General features: G+C 45.1%; 1 protein-coding gene across 6 annotated transcripts in view; it reads left to right on the forward strand.

Annotated features, from left to right (window-relative positions):
* Positions 1 to 439: 439 nt before the first annotated feature.
* The window catches only part of LOC142368805 (phosphatidylinositol-binding clathrin assembly protein), a 74,859-nt gene continuing 52,319 nt past the window's right edge, over positions 440 to 22,979 (forward strand). For 4 of the 6 annotated variants that reach the window (XM_075450993.1, XM_075450996.1, XM_075450994.1 and 1 more), the window contains exons 1-2: positions 440 to 1,708; positions 21,511 to 21,653. In XM_075450993.1, the coding sequence (XP_075307108.1) occupies positions 1,579 to 1,708; positions 21,511 to 21,653 (273 nt within the window). In that variant the 5' untranslated portion in view covers positions 440 to 1,578. The remainder of the gene's footprint in view (positions 1,709 to 21,510; positions 21,654 to 22,979) is intronic. The other 2 variants (XM_075450991.1, XM_075450992.1) reach the window with 2 other exon arrangements.

The raw sequence follows: 22,979 nt of genomic DNA on the forward strand, positions 1-22,979 counted from the left end.
AAATATAGCAGTTACTCTTTGAACCCGCATGTGGCGCGTATGGAGGAAGCAAAACAGGCGATTTTTATTTTAAAAACTAATTTTGTCTCTCATTTTTGGTTCATATTTCTTTTATCTTGAGACGTATTAAGAAATGTACAGGATAGAAAGCCTCGGTCACAGGGTCATTAAAAAAAAGAAGAAGAAGCAAAGTAAATACTTAGTGCAAGTTTTATGCATGACTTTTCAACCCTGCGGCAGGAAGCGTATTATTAACCACATTTTGGCACACCAGCTATGTGTGAAAAACAATTTGGAAACCGGAAAACCCAGTACTTTAACGCACAGGAACACGTTGATGTATGCAGATTTATGTAGATTTATAAATTCTGAGGCGAAAACGAAGGTTTGAATGCAGCACAGTTGTGAGATCAGCTGATTTTTTTACGCTGCCATTTTGTCCGGCAGAGCAGCAGCCAGTCAAGTCAGTTCGTAAAGGGAAACCACTGAAGTGACTTCACAGACATTGACACCGGACAGGACCTTCGGAGAAAAACCGTGCCGGTAATGTGGTGGCTTCAGACGGAGGACAGCGCCAACTGTGCCTGAGGACCGTCGGAGGAAACGAATGAGCTCCGGGAGCTGTCATTTTCAACTTACCGGGTCTGCCGGCTTGGGCTTGCTCTATTGCTGGCTGGCACGTTAGCTAATCCCGCTAGCTACTCGGCTAACACCAATCCGCTCGTTGCATCTTTTCTTACCGTGAGAAACTGCGCCTGTCCTGGCTGTCAGTTTTGCAGTCTCCTTGTTCAAACTTCAAACAATGTGCTGTCCAGTTCTGAGTGAGTTTTTACACCGGAACAGGGGTTTCTCACACACTTTGCCGAGCGAGCAGTGATAGCTTAACAGCTCAAGCTAACAAGTTGACGTGGAGGAAGAAGTCAAGATTTTTTTCTTCTTTGGATTGTTGCGTTTGTTGGTGGTGTTCGTCAAGCTGTGATTTCCCAAGGATTACTGCTTTTTTTTTTTTTTTTTTGCCCAAACCGTAGGTGGACTTGTCTCTTTAGTGATACCAAATAAATTATTCAGGTTACAAACCAGCCAGTTAGCTATGTTAATTTCTGGCCAGAAAGTAATTTCAAGTGTTTGCAAATTCCACAGTGGGACTCTTTCCTGGTTCGAGTACTGCAACGGAAACATTAGCTAACACAGACTAGCTCTGATTAGTGTCGTCGTGCTTCTTCTTCTTCTTTTTTTTGTCATTCTATAGTGAGACGGAATAAGCAGTTGCCAAACAATTTTACTCCAAAGAAAAAGTGCAACCTGGCTGCTGATTGTAAAAAAACAAAACACGTTACTTTTCTACCAAGACTGATCTGACGTTGCGGCAGATTGCACAGGTCTTTTCACGCACCTGGAAAAATAACTTATCTGTGGGGTGTGTGTGTGTGTGTGTGTGAACCAGCTCTTTACCCCTACGCTTGACAGCGAGGTCACGTTGAGCTGTGTCCCCCTGGGCCAGTTTGATCCAGTGATCGGAGCGTCATTGTTGTGCTATTTTGGCAGATTGAGGAAGAAGCGGAGGCAGAAACAGAAGCGATGTCTGGCCAATCTATTACGGATCGGATCGCGGCCGCGCAGCACAGCATGACTGGGTCTGCAATCAGCAAGGCTGTGTGCAAAGCCACCACACACGAAATCAGCGGACCCAAGAAGAAACATCTTGACTGTGAGTATGTCCTCGTGCCGGGTGTGATTTTTGCGCGTCAAAAAACGCAGGCGCGCCGCTCTCTTTTCTGGGCTGCGGCGCTCACATTCCTTCACTGTGGCTGGCTGGTTGTGGACAGCACCAGCTGAACACATCAGGGGCATGCAGATGTTTCAATCCTCTTTGAGTTTTATTTTGTTACCCAGTTCTTAGCCAAGATGGCAAATGTTCAGTCCAAGCTTTAGCTATTGATCATCTTTATAAATGGGTTCATCTAATGATATTTTCCTGGCTCCATCTGCTTATTTTTTTAAAAGTCTTTTAAGATGTTGGAAATGTATTTAAAAAGAAAGAAAAAAAGGTCTATGTCACATCCCAGTGCCCAAGGATATGTGTTCAGTTTGTAATTGTTATCGACATGAACGTGTTTCCAAGATTATCTTTCCCAATGTCTCGGACGTGAGCTTCGGAAGCTTTGATTTGAGTGATTTCATTTCTAGAAGCCCTGGCAGAGTCGCAGATTTCTGTTGGCTTTGTGAGAACTGAAAGCCTCGTAAGACCCAAGTATATGTCAACCTGTCCCAGTTATCACAATCTCACCTCACTGCACTGTATCTTTAGCTGCCAGTGGTCATTTTGCATCCTGTTCGAAAAACCTCTGTTCATCTGTATGGAGTCGGCTTGATGAAACTGGCAGATATCTTGTATTGAGATGACGCCTTTCGCCTCAGGTGCCCCCCCCCCCCTTTTCTTTTTAACAGTCTCTCCCGCATACGCTCAGCAGACTGCATCTCAGTGAGCATCTTGTGGCGTTACATCACGAGGTTAGTTGCAAAAGGCAAACGCTGTATAAATCCTGTGAATACGTTTTGGTGACTTATTCCTCGTTTAGTTTTGCATATCAAAGCTGGTGGTGAGAGGCGCCAATACCTCTCCTCTCAAACTAATAATGGTGTGGAAGTCACTGAGCAAGTGTCCATGTGCTGCCGACTTTGCTGTGATGGTGCCTGTTTGATTAGCATTTGATATCACTAATCTTAGACATCGATCTTTTGCATATGTGGTCCTCTGGGCGGATGCCAACTTGAGACCACCGTGGTCCAGTTTAATCAGGTCCTTAGTACACGGCGGATATTCATTAGCTGGTTTTATCACCATCTTCGATTTGCTTTAAGAAGACGTGAGTACAGAAAGGGTGAATTCAAACGGTGGAAAGGGGTTCAGTTTGTTTCGAAGAAGACCTGGAAGAATGAAAGGGGGAAACGTGTCGCACCAAAAGACGACCTTACTCCATTTTCGTCTTGTGGATGTCCACCACAGCTGGTGTTGTTTTTCATTTTTGTATTGGTTTCCGGTTAGGATAAGCACCCACCCTGCTGAAATGCAACCTTAAGCAGTGAAGCCGACCCTCTGATGTCTCTGCACAGTCCAGGTTATCTGCCTCAGATCAGTGAATGAAAATATCAGCTTCACATTTCTTTTATGGGCATGTTAAAATCCTTGTTTCAGATTTGCTTCGCTAGTCAATGGGAGCCCAACTACTGCCTTTGATGATTCTCTTTATCGAAGCCTTGATGAATGTTCAACCGACCATCAAAACATTAAGAAGTGCAGCTTGTCGCTTGTTTTTCGGAGCAACGTTAAAAAAAGTGTAAAGGTGCTCATTCTCAAGTAAGGCAAAACATCAGAAAGAAAGCGTGGCTTACCTTATATTCACAGGGAGACGGATGGACTGACAGTCTCAGAGATCATGTAAGAAAAATCACATTACCCCATGTGGTACCTTTTATTCGTTGGGCAAACCTCTCACAAAACACTTACAGGTTTGTCAGCTGAGACCTGAATCAAATCTTTTCCGTCCAGCTGTGGTAATGGAGTGGATTATTGTGTTCAATTGCCAGCACGGCCCACTCAAATTCAACTTGAGTCACATTGAAGGTGGCATTGATGCAAATGGTTTAACAGGAAAAGCAGAGTGAATAGATGCATCAGAAATGAGAGTGAGTCACACTCGGTGGGCATGTGTGCGGCAGTGCTGCTGCCTGTGTTCGGCAGTGTGTTGCTGGGACTAAATGTGCTGAAATTCTGTTTCTGGGAACTGCCTCTGACGGCACGGGACGCTCGCGTTTGATCGATGCCTTCGGCTCAGCTGCCTCGCATCCGTCAACGCCTCCTCGCTCACAAGACTCAGCTGCTGACGTTCAACAAAAAAAGTCACGCATTGTCCCCGCTCCTTTGTGAACCTGGCCAGACCTTAACAACCAATCCACCATGTCAAGCTTAATCATTGCAGGTTATTGATTTCTTTGTGAGAGCAACAACCCCGGTGCCGTAGGGAGGGAACAGTCGGTGAAGGTCTGTTTGTCTCGCTCACCATTTTTACCGTATTCTCGGGAAATAAAACCAGCAGGCAGGTCGTTTTTTTTTTACTCGTAATTCAGTCAGGCATGTTGTCAATTTATCGAGAGTGAGAGGCCGCTGGAGAGCTTTAGCAAACACAGACTGTAAAATGATCTGATCCCACCTCTAACAGGTATGAGTGTAACCCGAATGTTGCACTGGAAGTCAGAGAGGTTGGTTCACTTGGACCGTGGTTGTATGGAGATCTGTCCAGCTGTGTGATTATAGGGTGGCTCGATAGCCTGGTGTTACATATTGGTCTTTGTTTATTTGATTTATATTACATTGATTGGACTGCTGGGACCCCCCATCTCTGCACAGGAACCGTTCCATTTGATGGAAAATACAACCGTACGGGAGGGTGTTGGAAATCCAGATTTCTAGAGAAGCTGCACTAAAACGCCAGGGACAGCCTGGAGACCAATGACTCTCCACCTCTTGTGCGCCACTCGGTGATGGTCCAAGTGGGGAAAAGCTCCTAGGAGTGATGCTGCAAGCAAGCCTGGCTGCTTGATGTCTGATGTCAAGGCTGAACGCTCTTGTTTTTATTGAGCATTTATGCGCACTGAATCATGAAGGAAAACGAAATGAACACTGAAGGCTGGCAGTTGTTTGGCATCCGCTACGGTTGGTCCGTCAATACCAAAGTGCTACAAATAAGCGTTATAGTGACAAGCCTACTAGTCGGTCCATGGCTGAGGTCATCTTGAAATTATTGCCCAGTAATCTTCCAGAGGAGCAAAATCCCTCCCAGATACGGTCGCTGCAGTTGTGAACAGGGTGCAGGGATAAAAAGGAGGCGCTTGGCCCCTCAGATAGCCACCTGCTAATAAGCTATCAAGTCCCCCATGCGTGCCGAGTCATCTATCAATGGAAAGAGAAACATGGAGACCTGACAGGCTTCACACTGAAAACTTATGCTTTGTTTTTTCTTTCCTTTCTTCCTTTTTTAGGTCTATTATTATTCACAAGCCCGAGCCCCTCACCTCTGCTCACACATGTAAACACCCGAGCATCACTTTCTATGGCTCTTGGCAGAGATTCACCCCCGAGCAGCTGCGGCTGTCTGACAGCAAGCTGTGAATAATCACAACAGGATATTTCTATTGAGACCTAATAACCAGATAACCCCGGCAGCAGCAGGCAGCGTGGAAGAGTTTGGGGGTGGGGGTGGGGGCGGTGGGTGGGCCGCTGTTTGCCGCAGCAGCCGTGACCTTCACGCGCCGCTGGCGAAAATGAGTGCCGTTTTAAAGCCATTTAGTGTCATGATTGGGACTGTCCACCTCAATTAACCCTACCAAGTGAGTCGTGCGGCAAAAAATGCCAAAGCCTTCCCCCATCAGGTTTGAAACGCTCTCCTATTTATGGAGACTGTTGTCATAAAAACCAATGAAGGAAGATGACGTGTGCCCCGAATCCGTGTCACTGTTTGCACGCTCGCTTGAAGTTTGCTGGTCGTCAAGGTGAGAGACATCGAGCGTTTGATCCAGCCTCTGTAAGCAGCTGAGTGATTGCCGCGGCACATGTTTATTCTCACTTGGGAGGCCGTTTCTTCACTTAGGCAACTTCAAGACGGTGATGGTTTCACCATCTTCCGTCTGTTAGAGAGAAGTTGGAATAATTAAACCTGAAGCCAAGTTTCCTCTTCACCTGCACTCTGTTGTCAGGGGAGCAACTAGCTTGTCTTCTCTAACATTTTCCCCAACCCACACAATTCAGGTGATAGAACATCTAATAATCAGAGCTTGGTGGCAACTAGAAGAATTACTTGGTGCTCTTGGCATTTATCAACTCTACCAGTTGCCTGGAGAAGGATTTTTTTCCCCCAGCACTTAGGCTACGGCTACACGAAAACGAAACGAGGTTTTTTTTGAAAACGGGTACGAAAATTCTTGCGACCACACGGCAGCGCGCTGCTGTAAAGAATCAGGTCCAGACTAAAACGGATGAAAACGATTAAACGATGCAGTACACACGCCACTGTGTCACGCCACGCTGTTAGACAATAGAGAAGTGTTAAAATTGGCTCACAGCGTCAACGTATGACTGACGCAAAAACGTTTTAGCTGTAACAATGGAAACGAAACGAGGCCGTTTTCAAACTTTCCGACTCTGGAATCCGTTTTCAAAAACTATCGTTTTGGGGTAGTGGGAACGCCGGCTCCGTGTGGCCGCGACAGCGAAACGATAAGAAAAAGTATCGTTTACAGTGAAAAACGTTTTTGTGTAGCCGCAGCCTTAACCTCAGAGAACAATTCACACCTTGATGTCACATAAGAGGCACTTGGTAGTCATACGAGAGTCACTGGAGTTGTTTAAATGAATTCATAAGTAGCCGGTAAGCCTCTTCCAACTCCCAATTGATGTACTGACATTATCGCACTGCAAGGATGCGCAGTGTGTAGAGAAACTGGAAGATTGCTTGGATTTAAAACCAACAAACAAACAGAAACACGATAGTTTTCTGTGATGTCAGCCAGAGTCGGGATTGTCAGTTGGTCCTTAGTTTCTTCACTCCACATGAATGCGTTGCTGCTTGTTTTTGTGAAACGAAGATGACCAATGAGAGAAGATTTTGCGCAACGTGTTAAAGTTGGCCCCTAGGATGAATAGTATGAGTCCAAACATTTGAAAATTGGGCTAACACACCCAGATAATGCAGGTGGGGACTGAAAGCCTCGGCATGTGCACACTCAACTGGATTCAAGTCGGGCCTTAGTGCTTTGTACACGCTTCAGAGTTCTGTTTTTTTTTTTTTTTGTTTGTTTGTTTGTTTTTTGTTAAAACAGTAAAGTGGAAGTGTATATTGATACAGCCAAAGTCTCAATAAAGCTAATCTCATCTCCATCTTTCATCAGACAGCTAAATGTAGAATGAAACCCAGATTGAAAATCGGCCCAGAAAGACTTTGTCAACCAGCAGTTGTTTTAAGCATTTTCAGTCGGTTTTAGGTTAATAAAAACCTTGTTTTTTTTAGTTTTTTTTTTAGCCACAGTATCATGTGAGAAAACCAGCTTTCAGGTAACTTAAAGACGACATCTGTGCAGTTAATTTAACTTGTCTTGCTTGTACGGTGATCTCTGCCAGAGAAAGTTAGACGCAGCAGAATGGCTCGGATGGTGTGTTACTCTGGATATTTGGTTCCAGAGTTGTAGTTGTTAAGACTATAGCAACAGTTGCCTGTGTTTCCCAGCATTGCTGCACAGAAATATTTTGTTGCCAGGATACAAGACGCTTTGGTTCGCACTGTCGGCTATCACCAAGAGTCTTGTCCAGGGCCCGATGCCTGTGGTTGAAATCATTTGGGGAGTCGGCTAACACGACTTACATTCATGTCTTTCCTCGTGTTTGTGCTGTCTTTTAGAAATGTGGAAAGATGAGGAAAAAAATCTACAGGACTCTCAGATTATGACCTCAGATTTTTGGGTTGGGTGCTCTGCCAGGTGCTCTTGTGTTAAAAGTGCGTTTTCCCACTGTTCTGCTCAGTGGCAGCTAAGCACACGGTCGCATAATACAAAATGCCACATCATTTCTACTAGCTGGCTGAGCTGCTGACCCACATGTCCTTTGTCATCATGTTGTGTTGGGGCCATTTTTAGCCAAACCTTAAAAACTAGGCTACGCTTGCATGACGAATGGATGGGACGCTTGAGTTTGCTCCACATAAACACGAGCTCCGTGTGAGCAGTCCCTGGGTAGTGAGTTATTGAGCTCGGGTGGATATACGGTTTGCATACCAGCCTGCAGAGAGTCGGTGCCCACTCATATTTTTTTACAGCCCGAGGTCAGACAAACCTTGCGGGCCACTTTGACGTTCATTCATTGTGCATGTGTGCACACATGTGGCAGTGTGGACACTTTCAGTTGGTAGTTAAGAAGTTGAAGGGGTGTTGTTTTGACTATCTGATCACTTGAATTTGATCCCCGGTCAGTCGGTAACGTCTAGTTGGGCAGAACAAAGGATGGACAGCTTGATTTGCCGTTGTTGAAATAAGATGCAATACCTTAGCCTGGCTGACGCGTCCACATCTCGATGAGATGGTGGTCTAGGAACTAGGTGTGCATTTTCTCGTATTTGAGGCGTGGTTTGCGAATGCCTAGAGTTCTTTATTGGGCGCTACGAATGTCTATCAAATGGCGTCTGGTTCTTCCCATGCTGCTTTGCGCGCGATTCATAGCCAATTGTATCACTTATACCAGATGACGTATGTAGAGCGACAGTAATTCGACGAGGAAGAAGAAGATGCTTTACTGTGTATGAGAAGAGGTTTGTGCAAAGCTACTTAAAACACTTTCTAAGGCTGCATCGAACGGTAACGTTGTGTCCGCTGCCATGTTGGATTAACACTGTACAAGCTTTGGTGTCGCGCATAGACGTCGTCATCGTCTTGCTGCCCCCCCCATTCTGTGCAAAAATAAGGGCGGTGGTTTCCAGGCTGCCTTTGCAGTGTGATACGAACTTGATGTGTCAGGACACAGTGATGCAGGCTCTGTTTGGCACGTGTGAATTATGTGGAGGAACCAAAGACATCTTTTTTTTTGGGCTTTTTTGCCTTTAATGGATAGGAAAGTTCAGAGCGACAGGAAGCAGGGGGCAGAGAGAAGGGGAATGACATGCAGCAAAGGGCAGTCCGATGCAGGACTTGAACCAGGGCCAGCTGCAGCTATAGGACTATAGCCTCTTGTACATGGGGCGCCTGCTCAACCCACTACGCCACGGGCCACCCCCAAAGACATCTTTTTGTGTGCCGATAAGACGCAACCAACGCGTGAAAGAGGCTACTGAGTAAGAGGCGAGCATAACGTGGAGAAAAACTGGCCCCATCAGTTCGGTGTGAGCTTGTATAGAAAGCATTACCACACAACATTGCGACGGAAATGTAAACAATAGAGCCGTGTTCATCGACCAGGTGCAGCGATTGTTCAGATCGCTATCTGACTGACTTACCGACACTTTGAAATTTCTTGGTCAATAAAACAGACTAAATATTTCTCTCAGAAATATAACCAAAAGTTGAGGCCACAGGATTGGTCCACTTGACATGTGACACTTGGCTGTATTTACGTGATCTGTCAGACTGATGTTTCTGTGAGACATTCAGTACACCCCCCCCCCCCCTCCTCCTCCAGAATCACCAAGCTGCTTTTGCACATTTTTCGATTTGAGACTAGTCTGGGGAATTACTGAACATCAATGCTGAACACCTGTGTTTTTTTTTTTTCAAATGACCTTTCACAAAGATTTTGTGCTATTGTTGATCACTATAATCCCTCACCCTACCCTTGATGTAGTGTTTCTTGGCCCAACGTTGAACCAATTTTCTTTGCTGCGAGCTGGTTCTTTAGCTTTTGGTGCAAGGAAGAAAAAAAAGAAAATGGAGGTCATGCATTTGGCTCTGAACAAGCGCTGGAAATGCCTTAATTACAAAGCCATGAAACAGAATCCGTGCCAGCGTTAACCAGCGAGGCTAACTAGCTCCCATTTTTTAAATTTTTTTTATTTGCTTTTCAGTCGGGATTGCACAATTCTATTTTCTGATGTTCCCCTCGCATGTGTTAAATGTTGTTAAAGGACAGATGTTTTCAGTTACTTATTGTTGGTAGCCAGTGCTTTGTGGGCTTAAAAAGGAAGGAAAGGAGGGAAGAAACTTCAGACTGTAGTGCACAGTGAGGCTGAGGGGAAAAGCTGCACATCTGGCCTGAGGCTTGGAGACCGTCTCCGCAAATATGTCCAAAATGTTTTTATTTTTTTTTTATTTCTCTTTTGAAAAATGGTAACATATGTACGTAAGCTGCTGTATGATTACGGTTAATTTTTTCTTTTTTTTTTTCTTTTTTTCCTCGCATAAAGGCTGCGAATAAGTGAAATTACAGTTTGACTTTCAGGCCCTCTCTGCTCTGCCGTCACTCTGTCCCCGTATATTCTTCTTTTTCATTACACCGTGTACACACGCGGGGTGATTTATTGCCATCCAGAGTCCCACTATAGAATTTTTTTCAGTGGATTGAAAAGAGTTCAGGGCAGTTTTTGGGACATATAAGGATACAGAAAAGCCAGCTCATTTCCTGCCAGTTTGTTTTGCTTTGATTCCAGCCCTGATAGACCTGCTGCTGGGCGTAACTGGTTCGTAACACAGCGGTGACGCCTGTGTCTTAAGTAATTGTAGGTGATTCTAATGCTATCTAAACAGAGCGGGAAAGCCCCTCCCTGACTGCAGAGCAGAGATAGGCCCAGTTTGGACTACGAGGCAGGAAAACGGCTTACTGCTGACTGCTGTCTGGATACGTCTGTTTCAAGTCGAGCCCGAGGGAATGCACGTGATGTGAAGTGTTAAGTGTGTGATGCTCTGTGTGTGTGCGCGTGGGAAGAGGGTGAAACTGCACTGCAACGGTGTCCATTTGTCCCACAGCAGCGCTTCATTTTTCTTTCTTTAACACGATTCGCAATGCTTTTGTGTGATACATTCATATTTCAGGATTTCAGGGTCCACGATGAATTTGTGCAATGACGTTAATCTGTCATTTAAATTTGCTGCTTGTTGTTATTCCAGTCCCCTGCCATTCATTTTGTCCTGCATTTCACAGATTTAAAAAAAAAAAAAAATGTATCCCTCATTTAGTCGTATGTTATTGTGAAAATAAACAAATCCATGACATCTTCAGTTATTTTTCCAAATCCGAACCCCTTTAGGAGGCATCTGGCGCTCGGGCTCTCGTCACTTACTGTTAAGAGCGCTCGGATCGAGAGTTTTTGCTCCAGTCTCCTATTCCCGGGAGCAGGATGGGCCGAGATTGTCTTCGATTTATTTATAATGTAAAACTATTTACAACGGTTCTGTTTCTAACCGCACTTTATATAGGTAATAGATTTAGAGATGAGAAGATGGCTTCTTAAATCACAGCACTTGGTTATAAGGAAGAGATTACCTTTTTTTTTTTTTTTTTTTTTTTTTTTATTATTATTATTATTATTATTTTAATGGTAAGTCATATTTTATGAAAGATGGAGCAAAAGTTGGATGAGAAAAGCACCAAGTTATCTAAAATCCTGTTAAGGTTATAAGATTAGCTGATGAGTGAAGGCGTTTTTCTTAGGGCTGGGCAACGATTACAATTTTTAATCTAATTAATCACATGATTTCCCTGATTAATCACGATTAATCGCATTTGTACGCAAAATCCAAAAATGAATCCAAAAGTAGTGTATAGCCTTTAGCATTTAGTTTTATTTTAAATGTGCCATATAAATGAAAGTGCCATAACATTTGTTGTGCAAACACACTTTTAGCATCAGCATCTTTATGTAGTTTTTATGTAGAAGCCTCGCTCCACTGTCTGTTTCCTTGAATGACTTGCTGCTATCAATTGTGTGTTTTGCCTTTAAGTGATATTTTAGACTGGAACTACTACGGTGATAAGACAATTCAACTTGTTTTTTAAAATATTTATTTTGAAATGCGTGCTTTTATGTTGAAACAAGTAAAACAGGAAGTAGCGCCGGTTAGCTCCGTGAGCTTCACACCGAGACCGAGGAGCACCTGTAACGGTGATACCTGCTAGTTTATTTTTATTTTATTACTCCATGCTTCGTTGTGTTTGCTGTAACTGTGTGAATGTGATGCATTCAACAGACTTTTAAAATAATAAAACCTGCGTTAATGTGCGATAAAATATGTATCGGCATTAAATAATTAACAAGTTAACGCGATAATAACGAGTTAACTCACCCAGCCCTAGTTTTTCTTCCAACCAAAACGTGACCCCAAACGTTAACTGTCCCGTAACGACTTTGAACGCATCGCTTTGTGCTGTAATGACGCATGGTCAGATTCAGCCATTGTGCGTTTAGAGAAAACACCCCGACTGTCATACGAAGGCGCTCGTTTTAGACGGATCGACAGTCGTGTGGAAACATTTATTGAACTTTATGGTAACACAAAGGCTAATGAATCATAGCTTCTTGACTTAATTCCACGTTTGAGACGGCGAGTTGCCCTCTCGCAGGCTTTGCTCAGAAGGCGCAGCTCTCCTCGCCATTTGAAAATGACGATCGGCCCTTCCGATCGACCTTTTAAGTGACCACCGATCACATTATATAGGATGAGTAATGGCCGATAACGGTCGGTGACCAATCAATCGGAGCGCCATGACGTACGGTACAGCTAAAAGGAAGAGAAGGCGAGCTCACCTGTCCATGCGCAGTGTACATGAGTTATAAATGCTACTTGGAAATCAATGATAATGAGGCTAGTTAAAGTCGTGCGTTTAATTTAGTGCCGTCATTTAGAAGCGGTGCAGCTTGGTGTTTTCAGGAGGTCCACGTTAAAGCTGCACTGATCAATACCTTTTACAGTAATAATGGATCAATGGATCATTGACTCCCGCGCCAAGTGGTTATAAGCCTTTCTGAAGCATTTAGGCTCCAAAGATTTAATTTTTTATTTTAAATTTTTTAAATACGCAACTATTGTATTTTGACCTCACACTGGTTATTCACTGGTTATTCATCAGCAACAAGAAAAAAGAACAAAACAACAAGCCAAATGAGGGCATCTTATGTTAATGTAACTAAAAGGAGTCAAGAGGAGTGTAAAATGCCCCGTTAGAATTAAAACTGGATGTTAGAAAAAGTGGCTAATAAGTAACATAATTAACATTTTAAAAATGAAACGCCCAAAGAAACCTTTCCACGTTTTGTCTGACCAAAGATGCATATTCAAATGGGATTGCGACTGTAACGAGTTCCCCCCCCCGCTCTGGAGTAGATGCAATCAGAGCATGATTGGAGAATCATGATTAGGCGGTTGAGATAAAAGCGACTCATTCTCAGCTGATCAGCTTAATTGGTAGATGGCATTTTAGAGATGAAATGCCGACTTAATCGGTGCTAAATCAAGAATGAAATGCCTGGATTTCTCCCATGGTTAGAAATGGAAAGTACGCTTAAAACCAGGGAAACCTCCCTGAAAGGTCTGTGTTAAGTGTCCTTCTCAAGAGAAACCCTTGGCTTCACAAATCCAATGTACCGTACTATGCTCGGGGAACTCAGAACACTCATTTGACATCACTTATTGGGTAATAATAGTACACGGTTTGAAATAGGCTTTGTCTGCGTTGCACGCCTGTTTGGGAACATTCAGTGCTTCTGTTCCCGTCCTGTTCTTATGTCCAGTTATTTTTAGCCGTGCTGTCTCGGGAGTCTTTGGCTGGGTTCAACTGCTAATACTTCTTCCCATACTCTACCTGTGTGCATGTACAACTGCCCGCTGTTCCCTCTGCTGGAGTTGGTCGCCGATGGTGACGGAGATCACTGCGTGATCCCCCCCGAGATGTTACAGTGGAGACTTCAATCCCACTTGCTTGGCGTGATTTCCGTGAATTACCCCCAAGAAAACAGTGCAGTTGGAGGAAAGACGAGGGGATGTTTGTCTAGTTTTCTGCGACGAGGGTTCAAAAGGGAGTAGGAACTGCTTTTTTAAGAACTTCAAGGGAAGAATTGAAGCCATATAACCGAAGCCGGTCTGTTAATCAGGCCGCATCCGGTGACTATCATAGATGCCACCTTCCAATACTTCCTCGTTCATGTAAATGCATGCAGGATCTCATCTGGGTGGACACATTTTCTCCTCCACTCCCTTTCATACTGGTGAAAGGCAGCCATCGTGTCACGGAATGAGGCTTTTACTCGCATTAAGGCAATTTTAACTCAGAACAGTCGTAGTTGGGATTTAAATAGCTCCAATTCTGCACTTTAATTTTATTCACATTGTGCCAGTGCACAACAGGAGCCGTCTCATGGCGCTTTCAGGAGAAAGCGAACAAGTTAAGCACAAGTCCAGTTGTATGCAGTCCAATCATAATCCGCTTCATTCTAATTGGATATCATTGTGTTCGGATGCTGTGGTCACATGCGAAATGATGAAAAGCTTCACGGATTGCGTTGAATTGAGTTTTCCTTTGGAGCCATTTTGATGTCAATATCTCACGTTACCAGAAACCGTAAAAGACAAATGGAGGTTCAGTTTGTGACCTTGTATAGTCGAGACGACGGGTTTTATTTGTGTCTTCCATGAGCTTTTGTTTCCAGCATTTACACAAACTAGCTCATGCTGCCACCTTGAAACAGTGGAACTTATGGGCTGAGATCTGTCGCACTATTTCAGCCATGCAGCCATCGGAGTTCATGTGTCATCATTTGATTTTTACGTCGTGCAGAAATGAAGCCTGAACAGAGGCCGCCTTTTGCGCTGTGGCGGACGGTCAATCACAGTTTAACTCTCCGACGCCGTTAAGATGAATACAGATCAACGGCGGCGCGTCTGCTGCGATATCGGCTACATTGCCGGTAAAGTGAGCCATCGCAGAAAGAATTGAATGCGACGGCCTCCGCTGCTGTTGGGGTGGGGGCTTTGTTTTTTGTCCTCCACACTGCAAATGATATTGTTTTCAGAGTAAACAGTGCTTTAAATGCCGGCTCGGTTTCGGTTCAGAACCAAAGAAAGCGAAGGACACATTTTCAAATTTCAGCAGGCTCGCATTTCTGCTAAATTCCTCCCACCTCTCTTCTGTCTTCTCCTCCTGTCAGGGGGATTTGAGAGGGAGGGAGGGAGCATGTAAGCGGAATCCTCTTTGGAGGCAAACCCCTTTTTTTGCAGTCACAAACACAAAGACAGACAGAGGAGAAAAGGAGATTACTCGTATGCCAGACAAGGTGCTGATACTGGGGAGTGTTAATCTTTAACAGATTGGGGCCTCGGGGTGCCTGCAGTGTCTGGCTTTTATCCGTCTGATGTCTGTTAGTGTGCACATCCGTACCTGCGCAGCTTTTGAATGAAGGTCGCTCAACTCTGCGGCAGCGCTCGTGTTCAGGTAGCTGTGTTATTACATCTCAATAATCTTGGCTCCTCGGGGATTGACCAGACCAGCAGGATGGCTGAGGAGTGTTGCGGCTTCGTGCTTTAGCTGGATCACCAGCATTCAGGCCTCTGAAAGTACCCAGTAGAAAAAGCACCGACTCCCCCAGCAGCCCGAAGGGGAGATGTTCATACCGCAAACTCCTTACGTGACGATAGAAAAGAAGGATGGGAACATAAGTAGTCATGAGAAGTCTACAGACGTCTTTAACTCTCTTTAACGTTGGTTCACTGAAGCAGTTGTCTGATCTGCTTATTGTGGGGAAGTCGCTGCTTTTTGACATTGAGAAACCGAACGGTGAAAATGCCAGCTTGTAGTAACTTCCTGGATGTCCTTATCTGAAGACTGGTAAGACTGGTTAATGATACGTCTGCAGTCATATGCCTTTTCAAAAATATTTTGACAAGGAACCGCGAGAGAAAAAGATGAAAACCATCCAGATCCCCTCCTCCTCTTCCTCCTCTTCCTCTTCCTCCTCTTCCTCGCGGCCCCGCAGAGCAGCTTCAGCCTGTGTGCCTGACATCTAAGCTAACGTTCACACAGTCATTTTACCGGGAAGTGCGACCGAAATCAAAACGCAGACGTTGTCAAAGGGGATTGGGATCGGAACAAAAGGCTTTATTTGGAATTGAGCAGCATTACAGTGCAGTATGTCGGAGAGAGGCAAACGGATCTGAACTGTGTCGACACTGCCTGAAACCTCAATGCATTGTGGGTTGAGTTCTTTAGATGGACGGATACAGTTTAACGATCAGATTTGTTATATTTTCTTCAAAGAAAGTAGCAGTCAGCAGTATTTGTTCACATAACAGTGTTTTTTTTTTTCTTCTTTTGAATAGTTTTTGCTTAATAACTTAATAATTGATGGAATATTCAATAGAATATTGAATTGGCTCTATATTTCGCTCGAGTGGCCTTTGTCAGATTCTTCATTTCCATCACTTTTAAGGCTCACAACACAAACCATGAATTTGGTAAATATTGATAAGAGATTGGGGGGGGGGGGGTGAATTGTTCAGAACGAAAGCACATGTTTTAAAGCTTTTAGAGGAACTTGGATCTTAACAGGTTCAATATTTAAAATGTCCTCCGTTGATTTGTCCAGATGAATTTCTCTACACAACCATCCTTCCAGGAATTCCAGCTATGTGAACCTGACCTCCTGTCTGGGGGTCTCCGAGGGGACTGAACTGTCGAGAGAACAAACCGTGACGAGCATGAAAAGTTAAGGCACCGATGTCCCATTGTGTCCTCCTAAAGTTAAAAAACCCCCCAAAAAAACCAAGTCAAGTTCAGACTTGAGAGGCTGGGTGCGGGTCGGTTAGCGAAGGGGATAATCCACCTCATGGGGTTCTGTCCCAGGAGGAGGCTCGATGAATCATCCGGACCCGACTTTAAAGCTTTCGACAGCATCGACTGTAAGGGCCTCATATTCTTATCCAGTTGGCCGCCTCTGTTGATCAGCCCGTTTTCAACATGGATTTTGGTCGTCTTCTTTGTCCGCTCCCCATAGAATCCGACCGAAGTGTGCGGCGACTCCATGTCTGTGTTCGCGATGGTTTTTCTAATGCGCGCTTTGGGCAGAGGGGCGCCGACGTTGGCCAATGCAATAAGAGCGCAGAACGAAACGGTCGGTTCAGATTGCTGCCACACACACACGGATCTGTACTCCACTGGCAGAAACACCGCTTAGTATGACTTTAGCTGTCAAAACTGCAGCGGAAAAGAGTTAGAATAAACAATATCCTCTGTGTTACTACAACAGTTTTCAGCAGCAGCAGTGAGCACTTCCTGGGGACTAGAATGCTGGGGGAAAAAAAAAACTGCATTTAATTATAGTGCATTGTTGAGGTGCTTTTTTTTTTGTGGGCGGCATTGTTTCATTTATGGCACAGCAGCTGATCCTGTGTGTCTGAGATGGATTAGATAAGGGAGGTGGGGGAGGGGAGGGGAAGAAGGAAGAAGGCTTAAAGGGAGGCAGAAAGATAGGACGGTGAACTTTTTGTAAAAGTTTGTCTGCGGGTCGAAAGATGGGGTGAAGGAAATGCAACATGTGGAGAAACGTGTGTGTATCTGCAGTCCCTTGCAGCAGGTGGATGTGGGGGGAGTTAAAGGTGGATCCAGAGAACAGAGGCGAGCACAGATTGAAGGTATCCAGCTGGACCAGATGTGATCTCTGCCGCCTCCTCCTCCTGCCCTTCTTCCTCTTCTCCCTCTTCATCTGACCACCTGCTTTCTCACACACACACACACACAAACAAGGCTGCCCTTCAAGCTCAGGGGCTCCGGTTTTATACCAACAACGCTTTTTGCAACACGCCTCATTATCTAACGCCGAGCCTGGCTCCTCCGTCTCCCACGCCGGTCCCTCGGTACCAGGAAGCCTCCGCTTGGTTGTGTCTCAGGCTCAGAGAGGTCGGCAGCCGACGAGCAACAATGGGCCTCAGATCGGAGAGGAACAGAGGGGGCCTCTGTTGAGAATGAGATCATTTACAGAGCAGACGCTCCTCACACACGTGTATGTGTGTGTGTGTGTGTGTGAGTGAGTTACTCAGGTGTCCGCTCTGCTGATGTATGGGGGAAATGATCTTCTTAACAGATGAGGATGGGGAAAGGGAAAAAAAAGAAGACCATACTCGAACAAGACAGCAGAGAGTCATTAAAAAAACCCTTTTGTTTGTGTCCAGGTCTGCTTCATATGGAAGGTTGCTCCTTCTGAACAGGAGGTTCCGCATTAAGCTGGAGCTTTCTTCCCAGCATATATTGCAAAAAAAGTCCATAATTCTTTCTCTTTTACAATGAGGAAGGTTATTTATGAGGGGAAAACATTCAGAGACTTCCTCTTCCCTTTAACGTGCGTGTTATAGATGATGAATGTATTACTAAAGCTGGGCTGCAGCTAGCAAAGCACACGGTTTCCAGAAGCTGAGGATAATTAAAAAAAAAAAGAAAGAAAGAAATTAAGTGATTAATGAATGAGCTTTGGAGTAAGTGGAGTTTTTCACAGTTGTTAAGGAGCCACGATAATAGTTTGTTTACACTAAAGGTAGGAGACTACAAACTCTTTACAAGAAAGCGAGCAAGGTTGTTCACCACCGCGTTGAGTCGCAAACACGTCGTACGAAGAAAGGATCATTCAGGCAACGAGCAGTTGTGTTTTTTTCTGCAATCGGAAATTTACTCGAGCTCGTACGACGTGAATTTGCAGTTTAAATTAAAAAAAAAAAAAAAAAAAACTAAAAAAAACTACCTTTATTTACTCCGAAAGGGAAATTCTTCCCTTCAAAACTCTCTTTCATAAATCAAATGTAATCTTTAGATGCATGAGTGATGGAGTCTGAATGTTTTTGGGGTTTTTTTGTGCTCGGGGTGTGCCGGAGCGTACCCAGCAGAGCTGCTGCTGTAGACCACACGCAGAGATAAAGTGAGAGGAGGCTGATGCAGCCTACAGTGGATTCCTCCAAATTGTCTGGACGGAGAGACGCTCATGTCTCGTGTCTAATCATTTTTTCTCATTACTCTTCATCACTCGTCTCCTCCCTGTAATTTTTTTGCCATTCATTCCTCTCTGCAGGACTCTTTCACCACTCATCCCTCTGTTTTCTCTCTCTCTCTACACCTTCCCCTTCTCGGTGCCGTATGATTGTCTCGGCCGCCCCGGCTTCCTTTCTCTCCCCAGCGTTTGGGATCAGGGGCATCTGATGCTCTCCACTCTGCCTGATTAAGTCGGCGCATGTACCCTCTTTACATTATCACTGGCTCACGCGGACACTCGTGCGGGAGCGTCCCCGGCAGACCTAATCAGCCCTTCTCTTAGTGCACTCTCTCTCGTGCCACTCCAGACCCGATTGGGGGGGGGGGGGGGAACATGAGCTGTGACAAAAAGGAAGGGAGAGATGGACGGATAGAGGGAGACGCGGAGAGAAAAGGCGGCAACAAATTAAAAGTTAAGAGTGCAGGGAAAGGAGGCGAGTAATTCATTAACAGATGCACCGATCGTCCTTAATGCCCGTTCCACGTCGGGGATATTAATTGTTTCCAGTCGGGCCGTCAGAATGTCGGCCGGTGATGGAGGGGGAGGCCAGCGGTAAGGGCATGGCTGCCATTGAAAAGACAGGCTGTGTTCGAAACCACATACTACATACTTGCATACTCATCGATCAGACAGTATGCAGAACGTTTACCCACAATGCATTTCGCTCCTACCCGAGCCCAAAACAGCCTGCCTGAAGATGATTTCGCTCAAGCTCTAAACTCTTTAAATTTTAGCAACATTTGAAACATTTTCAGGTGAGAAAGTAGTCGTTTTTTTTGTCGTAGACAAAATACCGGCTATTTACAATTTTGTTCCGACAAATTCGGCGCCACTAAAGCTAGCCGCAGTGAGCAACGCACTTCTGGTTATTTTCACAAAATAAAATACCCGTTGCCTTTTATCATAGGGAAAGCCATTACGATACAATTGGGATTTTTGTTTTGAAAACAGGAAGTGAACCTACCCTCGTGGTAGCTAGCTTGAAACTGTCGTTTTGACAGGAAATGACGATCGACGACGTCGCGTTACGTTGCATCTTGGGTAGCTTGAGTACGAGTAGTAACCTCATGATGCATACCCAACATTTCGGAGAATCTAGTATGCATTCGGGAAAAAAGTCAGTATGAGTAGTAGGAGAAGTATGCGGTTTCAAACACAGCCACACATTCATCCTGCTGATGCATTCAAGTGGCTGGAGCATTTGAAATTCATACACAGTCAGCCACTAAACGCTCCGGTTGGCTGTCATTCCCACCACTAAATGCAGCTAAATGGATGGATTGTGCTGTAATGCAGCTTTGCTCTCATTTGTATTGACAAAATAGCCACCTGCCTGGTGTGTGTGTGTGTGTGTGTGTGTGTGTTTAGTTGGGGAGACGTGGGAGAAATGCCGCGTTGAGTGAATGATTTAGAAGGATGCTGGACTGGAGGTCGGCTGTGTTTTGCCGCTCTGAGTGTGGCCGAGCGCTCGCGGGAGATGTTGCACTAAAGGATGCGAAAAGGCTCACCTGCACATGCTCAGGCGTGCGTGCGTGCGAGCGTGCGCACACACTTGATTATGAAGATGAAGTCTCGTTTCAGGAGTCTCCCTCCGCCTCAGTCCACCGGTGGCCTAATCAGAAGCTGTTTCCGTAGTTACCAGGTGTAAGCAGCTCGTGATGCCCTGTGGCGAAGAACAAAGGATGGGTGGAACAGACGCATGAAGAAGAGATGGAGAGCGGGGCTGGAAGGGGTGGAGGGGGTCAGAAAATTAAAAAAAAAAGGAAAAAAAAAGACTCTGATGTGAATGATCAATATAACTGTGTGTCTGTATTGATGTTGCATGCGGTGAGTGGGAACGCTGAATCTTTCTAATAAGCCAGGGGACCTGAACAGATCGATCGCCATTAAAGTGGAGAACAGTGAAGAGCGGGCGAGCTGTCGGGTCTTTGGTCGGATTGTATCGGGCACCTTTTTAGATAAAGTTAAAACTGAAGAGGTTTTTATGCATTGGGCCCACATCGATGGCTCAATAAGCACTGAGGCTTTTCTCTTTATTCGTGCCAAGGAAAAGAAACTAACATCTGTCCTCCTTTTTTGTCACCACTCTGAAATAGATATTCTGCCATTTTTATAGCTTATTTTGGGGGTTCTGACCATGTTGATGCAGGACGAGTAGGATTCTTTCCTTTCTGGGGTCAGTGTTGTAACGATGAATGTATGCCACACAAAACATGCATATAGTCACCAGCTGATTAAGTAAACCAGCTTATTCTTCCTCAAAGATGATGGCTCACCTCCATCCTTCCAGGCTATGATAAAGTTTTGGACTCTTTTTCACCTAATTTAAATGGTTTCAGCCATTTCTATGATTGTTTTGCTGCGTGCTGAAACATGATAATCACTGCAGTGCTTTTCCACCTGGTCAAACCCAGATGGGTGACTATGTTTTTGGCTGGGCTGTGTATTTTCCATACTCATGTGATATTTCAAACCCCTCTCTGTATAAAGGAGTTCAATGCAACACCAACACGGGCAGTGGCTCCTATTATTTGGGATTCTTCTACCCGGCTTTTTCCTTAGAAAATGTGGCGACTTATTGATTCCGATCCAGTGTATATCAGCAAGACTGCGAAGCTGAATCCAGACCTGAGAACACACACTGCAGCCTGTTGGCTGCTGTAAAAGACTTGCACTTGTCGGTGTCATGGCATAATAACGGCTGCCAGTTCTGCAGCTTGATAGGTTCAGTTTCCCTGAATGAATGACGCCTGAACTTCTGCTGAGACGTGTCGAGGGAACGGAACCGGGTGAGATGGGAGACGAAGCCGCTGAAAGTCGGCTCTGCAGGCTTGTGTGTCTGTGATCTCTTTGCGTGTCCGAGTGTGGAAAATGAATTTGCTCCCCCCCCCCCGGTTCTCGGGGAGTCGTTTCTTTGCGTTTCCGCTGGTGTGTGTGTGTGACTGTCTCCGTGTTGTCTTTTTGTGCACGCCAGATCTGATCCACTGCACCAATGAGATGAACGTGAACATTCCCCAGCTGGCCGACACGCTGTTCGAGCGCACAGCCAACTCCAGCTGGGTGGTGGTCTTCAAAGCCCTCATTACCACCCACCACCTCATGATGTACGGCAACGAGGTAGGAGGCGCGTCCACACTCACACACACACACACACACACACACACACACACACACACACACACACGTCCACCCAAATAAAAAGAAAGAAAACCTTCTGGGGCAGTTGGTGCAAGCTCCATCAATAAGTGATATTATTACCTCAGTCTGTGTGGCACACGTGCTCATAAATACAAACACACAGGTTGCAATCTTTTATTCATGTCCACATCACCGTTCTGATCAACAGTCGGGGTGTGATTGATGCATATGGGATGCAAACGGCACGTGGAGCTACAGAGGATGTATATATTGGACACAAGACATGAATGATTGAAATGGCTGCGGAGTGCGGAGAAATTAATTGGCTCAGTACGAGCTGGAGGCGAGATGAGAAGACGAGGACGGCAGCAAATGAATAATCAAATGAATTGGCTTCACGAGAAAACAGGGGGAGGGGGGGGGGGGGGGGGGGGGGGGGGGTTGCAGACTGAAAGAACGATCGTCTCTGTGGCTTTGCAGACGTTTAAAAGGCGACCCGACATGAAACGTCACAGAAGACTTTGTCGTCGGGAGTTCAGATCAAGACCCGTCGGCGAGAGCCGCCCCGCTCTGCACGCACGAGCGCAGCTTCTGAGAAGGGGAGACGAAGGGAGATTCGTGTTCAATTCTCCGAAGATTTGTCAACTGCTAAGTAGACTGGAAGCAGAGCGCGCTTTTGTTCTTCAAACAAATTGTTCTAGTTTGCTTTTTTATTTTTTATTGATCCTTCGGTTTGCAAACTTTTAATAATTCACAGCTCATTCCCCCTAAAACACAACTGATTTAACACAATGCATTTTACATGAAAGCGTGCTTTGATATTCAGATGGGCTCGTGCCCTTTGGTGCTTACTGTAGCGTTGGAATTCTGAGTGCATATTTCATGGAAACAGCAGTCCACGCACTATGAGGCCGTGTCTTTTATCATCACATAAACTGTTTGATTGCTGAACTATTTGCAAACACGCACTAGGATTACTACCACAGCGCTTCGTACGACTTCACCAGTCAGTTGGGTTTTAGCCTCTTTTTTTCAGAGAAGCCTCCAGTTGCTCTAAGGTTTGTCCTGGCGGGAATACGAAGCTTCGCTTACTGAGCAGGGCAAACAAAGACGAACTAAACTGTAGATTGGTGGGTGTTCGAGATGCTGGCCGGTAATTATTTTCCCCTGACAGATAGGTGTGCTTCGATCAACCTGCTGCTGGCGGTTATTTCATATTTATAAGTCGGAGCTCAGTGGCAACGATCTTTTAAAAACTGGTAATAACATTCCGCTAAATGTTTAACTATCCCTTTAACAAACCAG

The sequence above is a fragment of the Odontesthes bonariensis genome, chromosome 19 (assembly GCF_027942865.1).
Source record: "Odontesthes bonariensis isolate fOdoBon6 chromosome 19, fOdoBon6.hap1, whole genome shotgun sequence".
Classification (NCBI taxonomy): domain Eukaryota; kingdom Metazoa; phylum Chordata; class Actinopteri; order Atheriniformes; family Atherinopsidae; genus Odontesthes; species Odontesthes bonariensis.